The sequence below is a fragment of the Physella acuta genome, unplaced genomic scaffold (genome assembly GCF_028476545.2).
Source record: "Physella acuta isolate Inbredline_101_S28 unplaced genomic scaffold, ASM2847654v3 ptg001506l, whole genome shotgun sequence".
NCBI lineage: Eukaryota > Metazoa > Mollusca > Gastropoda > Physidae > Physella > Physella acuta.
The window spans coordinates 120,742-129,439 of NW_026733021.1; the positions used below are offsets into that span (position 1 = coordinate 120,742).

The following is an 8,698-nucleotide window of genomic DNA, read 5'->3' on the forward strand; positions in this document are numbered from 1 at the left end:
TCACCAGCAGAACAACTGCTGACAAAAAATTTACTTAAAAAGGGCAACAAAAGTTGAGCTAAAAATAAGCATTTGAAGCCCATGTTAGCAATACTGAAATAAAACATCTGTGTTGAGGGGGGGGGGTGTAAAATTCATTGTCACAAGCAAGTAGTATAAATTGCAACATGTGTTAAATTGTAGTTAGATTGTCATCTGGTGAATGGGGGAGGGAGGGGTGAAACTTGTTTGAGATATCTTTATAATGTGTTGATAGCCAACAGATGGGGATGGCAAAGTGTGTGTTATGTTGTAAATATCTGAATGTCTTGGTGCTATATCTGGAGATTTCATCTTTAGGGGCCTGGGGATGTGTGACCTTGACCATAACTTCATCATCTGGTCATTGTGTAACTGACCAGACCTGTGACAAAACTAGATTATGTAACAGACAGAACTAGACCATCTCATTGTTCTATGATTAAACTGTAAATTGAACTGTATTACTATTAGTCATTACTTTATTGTTCATAACCTTTGTTCGATTTTAATTGATGTCATCGTTCAAATGTGCAATATGATCTCTTATTTTTTAGTGCTTTTAAAAATATTGTTTATGGAATTATAATGTGAATTTATATTATTATAATATATAAATTATATATACATATATATACAGTATAAATGTAATTTATGATTAGTTCATGTTGTATGCCCACATTAATATTTGTATTGTATATAAACCTGTCCTTACTATAGTACCCTTCCGTTTTGTCTCATTGTTTTTATTAGGCTGAAAAGGGTGGTAAGTCTATGCCTCAAAAAGCAAAAACAGGAATTAACCATGGGTAGAAATTCTTTCAAGTCATCGAAAAAAATCATGATTCAAAACTTACACAACTTTTTAGGGTTTTATTTTTTTTTAAATCATTAATTCTCCCTTTTAGGTATTCATTTTCTTGACTATTTATCTGTGAAAAAATCTTGTCAGTTCTTGTTTTGTAATTATAAAATGTGAACTTTTCTTCAACAAACACAACAGAAGAAAAGATATTTTTTATTTCTGTCTTAATTTCATGAATGTAAAAAAAAAATGAGATAAAACAAGCTCCTGCTATTTAATTATTTTGATTTTAAAATGTGATTTTTAAAAATGGAATACACCTGCGTATATAATGATTATGTAAATATATATTTTTAATGTTGAAAAAAAAGGTTGAGCAAGAATTAAAGCTTAAAAAAAAATTAATCATTGCTTGCCAAAATAGTAAAGTTGACCCTTAAATCTTTTGTCAAAAGGACATCTATTCAATGAAATTTTATTGTTCCCCTTAATATTTTAAAAAAAAAACCTCTGAGAATTTAGCAGTAGCAATGGATATAAAAACCTACTAACACTGAAACCCAATGTAAAATGTGATGTACAATAGCCATTGATGTGTTGGCCAGTTTGTGTCCAGCCGACAAAGCTGCTGTAGCCACAGTTGTTGACTAACTAGAACTGATATCATCTTTTGTATCTACCTTATGTACCCTGTACTTCGGCTGGTGTAGCAGCCCTTGTTATGATCACAGTTTCCATTGAAAACTCTGTACAATACTAAACATGTCAAAAATCTTTTCATGCATTTTCTTCTGAACATTTTTAAATTCTTATTATATAGTCCTGTGGATAAAAAAAATATTGCTGTGTGTAAATTTATTTTTCTCATTTGTTTTTTCATGTTGTTATTTTTTTTTTCAATCTTCTGAACGTCCTCATATTTTTTGCTACAATTTCTTACCAACCATCATTTCTAACAAATGTAGCATACTACAACCACCAGGCATACTAAAGACAATACTTAGGTGTATATCCATTTAGACAATGATAAACTGCTAAATTATATTGTGTTTAGCCCAAACCACCAAACAAAAAAGTCCTGTTTATTTCTTATTGATCATTTCTACTGTCAAACTTTTGATACCTGATCTTCTACACAACAAAATTTGACATAGTGAAACCAGTGAGGGGTTAAGACCTGGTTCTTTTATTATGTAGCTTGCTACAGTCTCATTTCTTTCTCATTTCTACTTAGATAGTCATGGATACGAATAAAAACAAATATTATATAAAAAAATAAACTTGATGTTTTGAGTCTTGAATTGCTGTGTTCCATGTTTTTGCTGGTATGGATGTTGAGAAATAAGAATGTAGTTTGTCCAGATAAGCCATGCCACTACATGCTAATGCAAAAAGTGCACTTGTAATCTGTTTCCGATGTCTAGACATTGCAATATTTAAAAGCATGCCTTAAAATACTTCTTATCCGCCTCTGGGGTTGGGGTTAAAGGTAAACATACAGACCTTTTCATGCTAATTATTAATGGCATGTCCCGATTTAACCCTAATCTAAATGTGGAAGTTTCATTAGTCTTTTTTATCTTTTTTTTTTGTGTGGTAGGTAATTTCTGGAGTAGAACCTGTATATATATTGTCCTGGGTGTTCACTCTTTAAAAATATGTATACAGCTAACTCTAAAATAAAATTAAGGGTAGGAAACGTACACTTTCATAACATCAAAAAAATAAACAGGTTTGGTTCAGCTGGGGGTCGAACCCAGGACCTTTCGCGTGTGAGGCGAACGTGATAACCACTACACTACTGAACCGGTTGGACTAAAGGGCTAAAATAAGTATAAAATACAAAATAATTTTTAACGTCAAACATTTTTTTAAATACATTATTTTTATAACAATTAAAGTACATTTAGATCTAGATCTATATTGTTTATTTAAATTCTTGATCTAGATTTAAGAAACAAAATCTAAGTTGCCTAGAATAGATTAGATCTAGATCTAGAGACTAAATCTGGAAAAAAGAAAACTCTCTCCTAGTGGTCCAGTCTTTTTTTAGTTAGATTAAGTGGTTCTTACATTATGTTCAATCGAACCCCGGGGATTCAGTGAGGCAATGTCAGAGGTTCAGGGGAGTTCGAAACACACAACCAACACATATGATTTACGATCGGATTTCATCACTGTGGACGATAGATCTATTAAGAAGGGTTCGGTGAATGCGCATGTGAAACTAGTGGGGTTCGGCACCTACTAAAATAAAAAGTTAAGAACCACTGTTTTAAATTCTAGGCTAGGCTACTTTCGCTTTTGGTCTAGATGTACTTTTCTGCTGCAGACAATCACAATGACAATGATTCACAGAGGTTGTCCGGAAAGTTAAGCTTGACCGGAGTCAAATAAAATTCCTCATTTAGAATCTACTATCTAAACATTTTGATTTACTAACCTAGATAATTAATAAAAGCAATAACTAGATTCTAGACTTAACGTTAAAAAAATAATTAGGCCTAAGTGTAACAATGACAAGTAAGTGAGAACACTTTGAAACTACTTTGAATAACTTAAATAAAATCTAGGCCTATGTATGTTAATTAATAATTATGGTTATATTATCTAACTAATATTAGTACTATCTATTGGTATTATTAGTATAGTATATTAAGTATTAGTACTACTAATTAATTAGAGTTTACTAGATCTATTCTATAGTGTCAAAAGTAAGTGTAACTGTAAGTGTAAAGTGTAAGTTATAGTCTGTATGTTAATGATTGCTCAGTACAGTACTAATACATTAATAATGATTCATACAATATATTTATGATTATGAAACAATTCTGCCCACCCGAGGCATTCTTTGCTTCCCGTCCCATGTTCACTAAGCTCTTGCTGTAGTCACTAGTGACACACTAGACACAATAGACTCTGGATCTAGATCTAGGCCTGGTCTAAATAAAAGTACTTTTTAAATATTTTTACTTTGTTTTGCCAGGATTCAAGTTAGCTCTGATTCAAATGGCAGTTGGAATTTCCAAGCCGGAGAACATTGCTAAAGCCTGCAAGTTTATTCAAGAAGCTTCTAGTGCCGGTGCTAAAGTCGTCACATTGCCAGTAAGTGAAGAGAATGTACTCACTCTCTGTGGACCTACATCCAAACAGGCGCATTTCATAAGTCACCCCCCACCCTTTTCCCTAATTAAACAGTTAGCCTTTGAATTTTCTTTGATAATTTTAATTGTTCTTTCATGTTCTTCTCTGATCGTTTAGGTATTAACCACCTTTAATGAATCTGTTTCAGGAATGTTTCAATTCTCCGTATGGCACAAAATATTTCCGAGACTATGCGGAGCCAGTCCCAGGAGGACCATCCAGCGCGGCCCTGGCTAAGGCAGCCAGAGACAACGCTGTTTACATTGTGGGAGGTCAGGGTTCACTTGTAGTCTAGCAGAATCTGACTTTACTAACTTACTTCTGAGTAAGATGTTATCTTAGCCTAAATCAGCCTTTGATTACTTTTGATACCCTACAGGTTCTATACCTGAGAAAGATGGAGAAAAACTTTACAACACATGTGCTGTCTTTAATCCTAAAGGTGAAATGGTGATAAAACATAGAAAAGTAGGTGCTAGTTCCTATATGGTGTCGTGTTTGTATGAGCTAGTCCCTATATGGTGTTGTGTTTGTCTGTGGTAGTCCCTATATGGTGTTGTATTTGTATGTGGTAGTCATTGGAAGAAGTCCATTTGTTTGATATTGATGTTTCTATTCAGGTCCATTTGTTTGATATTGACGTCCCGGGGAAAATTCGTTTTCAAGAGTCTGAGGTTCTCTCCCCTGGTGATCACCTGAGCATGTTTCAAACACGTAAGCCTCGTACAAACATGAATGGCTCATACAGTTGTAAACTTTGTGGGGTTTTTCTTCTTTATTTGTATTCAAACATAAAACTTACGTATTATAAGATGACTTAATTCTTTTATAAATGTTGACTTATTTTTTTAATCGATATCAAATCAAGTTATAAAGTTATTTTTTAGTAATTATTTCAGAGTAATCTGCCCTTTGATTGTTTACATGAGCTGACTTTACCATCTGAATAAAAAAAAACTGAATTAATTTCAGCCTATTGTACTATTGGTGTTGGCATTTGTTATGACATCAGGTTTGCTGAGATGGCTCAAGTCTATGCCAGCAAAGGTCAGTGACATCTATTCTGCTGCTTCTTGCAGCTTTCTCATTGGATGTTTTATCAATGTTGTAACTATAAAGACAATGAATTAGAATGTTTTTTGCCTCTCTGATTTTACTATTTTAATGATGGTCACTGCCTTGTCTCACCTTCTTATGACATTGCCTAACTTGTCTCACCTTTTCAATATTATCCCTGCCTTGTCTCACCTATTACAGGATGTTCCCTGCCATGTCTCACCTATCACAGGATGTCCCCTGCCTTGTCTCACCTATTCATTGTTCCCTGCCTTGTCTCACCTATCACAGGATGTTCCCTGCCATGTCTCACCTATCACAGGATGTTCCCTGCCATGTCTCACCTATCACAGGATGTTCCCTGCCATGTCTCACCTATCACAGGATGTTCCCTGCCATGTCTCACCTATCACAGGATGTTCCCTGCCTTGGCTCACCTATAACAGGATGTTCCCTGCCTTGTCTCACCTATCACAGAATGTTCCCTGCCTTGTCTCACCTATCACATAATGTTCCCTGCCTTGTCTCACCTATCACATAATGTTCCCTGCCTTGTCTCACCTATCACAGGATGTTCCCTGTCTCACCTATCACAGGATGTTCCCTGCCTTGTCTCACCTCACAGGATGTTCCCTGCCTTGTCTCACCTATCACAGGATGTTCCCTGCCTTGTCTCACCTATCACAGGATGTTCCCTGTCTCACCTATCACAGAATGTTCCCTGCCTTGTCTCACCTATCACATAATGTTCCCTGCCTTGTCTCACCTATCACATAATGTTCCCTGCCTTGTCTCACCTATCACAGGATGTTCCCTGTCTCACCTATCACAGGATGTTCCCTGCCTTGTCTCACCTCACAGGATGTTCCCTGCCTTGTCTCACCTATCACAGGATGTTCCCTGCCTTGTCTCACCTATCACAGGATGTTCCCTGTCTCACCTATCACAGAATGTTCCCTGCCTTGACTCACCTATTACAATTGTTCCCTGTCTCACCTATCACAGGATGTTCCCTACCTTGTCTCACCTTACAGGATGTTCCTTGTCTCACCTATTACTGGATGTTCCCTACCTTATCTCACCTATCACAGGATGTTCCCTGTCTCACCTTACAGGATGTTCCCTGTCTCACCTATTACAGGATGTTCCCTGTCTCACCTATTACAGGATGTCCCCTGTCTCACCTTACAGTATGTTCCCTGCCTTGTCTCACCTATTACAGGATGTTCCTTGTCTCACCTATCACATGATGTTCCCTGTCTCACCTATCACATGATGTTCCCTGTCTCACCTATCACAGTATGTTCCCTGCCTTGTCTCACCTATCACAGGATGTTCCTTGTCTCACCTATCACAGGATGTTCCCTGTCTCACCTATCACAGTATGTTCCCTGTCTCACCTATCACATGATGTTCCCTGTCTCACCTTACAGGATGTTCCCTGTCTCACCTATCACAGTATGTTCCCTGTCTCGCCTATCACAGGATGTTCCCTACCTTGTCTCACCTTACAGGATGTTCCTTGTCTCACCTATTACTGGATGTTCCCTACCTTATCTCACCTATCACAGGATGTTCCCTGTCTCACCTTACAGGATGTTCCCTGTCTCACCTATTACAGGATGTTCCTTGTCTCACCTATCACATGATGTTCCCTGTCTCACCTATCACATGATGTTCCCTGTCTCACCTATCACATGATGTTCCCTGTCTCACCTTACAGGATGTTCCCTACATTGTCTCACCTATCACATGATGTTCCCTGTCTCACCTATCACAGGATGTTCCTTGTCTTACCTTACAGGATGTTCCCTGCTGCTGTACCCCGGGGCCTTCAACATGACGACCGGCCCAGCCCACTGGGAGGCCATCCAGAGGGCCAGAGCTATTGACAACCAGATGTTTGTGGCCACAGCCTCGCCAGCGCGGGATGAAACGGCGGACTACGTCGCCTGGGGTCACTCCACAGTGGTTGACCCATGGTACAGTTGGTTGATTTTAGTTTTAGATAGTCTACAAGTCTACAATTTGTTTTCTTGGTCAAAAAAATTGTTTTTCATTCTTTCCTGTTGAGCAAATCTGTGAACTCTTGATTATTTCCCTTGATTAAATTTTTTTTTTTTTTAACAGGGGAGAAGTCATCTCAACTACAGATGAAAAAGAAGGAATCGTCTATGCAGAAATAGGTAATAATGTATAGGTTGATGTGACAGTAACTGTTGTGTTTTAGGTGGGCTGATATTTAGCTTCATTTGATGGTAGCTGTTATCAAGTGTGTGACCTGTGGTCAAAATTGTTCATGTGTGACCTTAAATCAAGTTTATGACCTAAAGTTAAGTGTGTTCATGTGTGTGACCTAAGGTTAAATATGTGACCTGTGGTCAAGTGTGTCATGTAGGCTATGTGACCTGTGGTCAAGTGTGTTCATGTATGACCTGCTGTCAAATGTGTGACCTGTGGTCAAGTGTGTTCATGTATAACCTGCTGTCAAATGTGTGAGCTGAAGTCATGTGTGACCCTTGTTTCCCAGCATGGGACCCTAAGCTCTACTGCTGCTAGACTTAAGCTCATACTTTACCAGTGTCTGATAACAGGTGTCTGACTGATACACGTGTCTGACTGATACAAGTGTATGACTGATACAAGTGTATGACTGATACAAGTGCATGACTGACACAAGTGTATGACTGATACAAGTGTATGACTGATACAGGCGTATGACTGATACAAGTGTCTGACTGATACAAGTGTATGACTGACACAAGTGTATGACTGATACAAGTGTCTGACTGATACAAGTGCATGACTGATACAAGTGTCTGACTGATACAAGTGTCTGACTGATACAAGTGTATGACTGATACAGGCGTATGACTGATACAAGTGTCTGACTGATACAAGTGTCTGACTGATACAAGTGTATGACTGATACAAGTGTCTGACTGATACAAGTATCTGACTGATACAAGTGCATGACTGACAGGTGTGTGACTGATACAAGTGTCTGATTGCCTCCCACCAGATCTAGCCAGAATGGAAGAGATACGTCAGATGATCCCTGTGAGAAAACAGAAGAGATTTGACCTCTATCAGCCTGTGGCCATGACCCTCAACAAACAGCGCAAAGATGACCTCTACAAGATCAACGACTAGCAATGCCAGACTCATGGTCATTTTTTTGTTTTACAGCCTTGGTGGGTAGCTGTGCTCAAATGCCAGGTTTTTAAAAAGTGCGGAATGTTTTAATTTACCCAGAACTATGGTGGTTGGGGAACATCTTAACCAGATTGGAACTATGCATCTTTTTAACGAGACATTATGTAATTAGATGTTTTAAACAGGTTTACATTCAATGATCAACTGTTTTAGATTTTTTTTAATAGCAGTCTTAGACTTGAATTTAGTCACATCTGTTGTGAAAATAGAAGCAGTCGCTACTAACACATTTGGTGTGCCTCTTTAAATTCCTCACCATTAATTATTAGATGAGATTCAGTGACCAAAAGAAAAAGTAAAGTTTGTATCTGATCAGTGATTGGTTGCACTGGTCATGTGATAAGTGATTGGTTGGTCTGGTCATGTGATCAAGGATTGGTTCATCTGATCATGTGATCAGGGATAGTTATTTGTTACCCAGAACTTCATGTGTGGTGTCAGTACCAAGCTTGGTTGGCA

General features: G+C 37.7%; 1 protein-coding gene and 1 non-coding gene across 4 annotated transcripts; one reads left to right on the top strand and one right to left on the bottom strand.

Annotated features, from left to right (window-relative positions):
* Nucleotides 1–2,558: 2,558 nt before the first annotated feature.
* On the bottom strand, nucleotides 2,559–2,631 carry Trnav-cac (transfer RNA valine (anticodon CAC)). Its single transcript has one exon. It is a non-coding gene; the product is annotated as a tRNA-Val (tRNA).
* A 337-nt stretch (nucleotides 2,632–2,968) lies between these two features.
* LOC131928470 (omega-amidase NIT2-like) lies at nucleotides 2,969–8,468 on the top strand. 3 transcript variants are annotated; one of them, XM_059284536.1, is made up of 9 exons: nucleotides 2,969–3,082; nucleotides 3,810–3,928; nucleotides 4,116–4,239; nucleotides 4,347–4,435; nucleotides 4,588–4,681; nucleotides 4,940–5,014; nucleotides 6,828–7,005; nucleotides 7,154–7,209; nucleotides 8,046–8,468. In XM_059284536.1, exons 2-9 carry the CDS (start codon nucleotides 3,833–3,835, stop codon nucleotides 8,174–8,176), a joined length of 843 nt encoding a protein of 280 aa, XP_059140519.1. In that variant the 5' UTR covers nucleotides 2,969–3,082; nucleotides 3,810–3,832; the 3' UTR covers nucleotides 8,177–8,468. The 3 variants fall into 3 exon arrangements, with proteins under 3 accessions (XP_059140519.1, XP_059140518.1, XP_059140517.1); XM_059284535.1 differs by lacking the exon at nucleotides 2,969–3,082 and adding an exon at nucleotides 3,119–3,346; XM_059284534.1 differs by lacking the exon at nucleotides 2,969–3,082 and adding an exon at nucleotides 3,119–3,183.
* The last annotated feature ends 230 nt before the right edge of the window (nucleotides 8,469–8,698 follow it).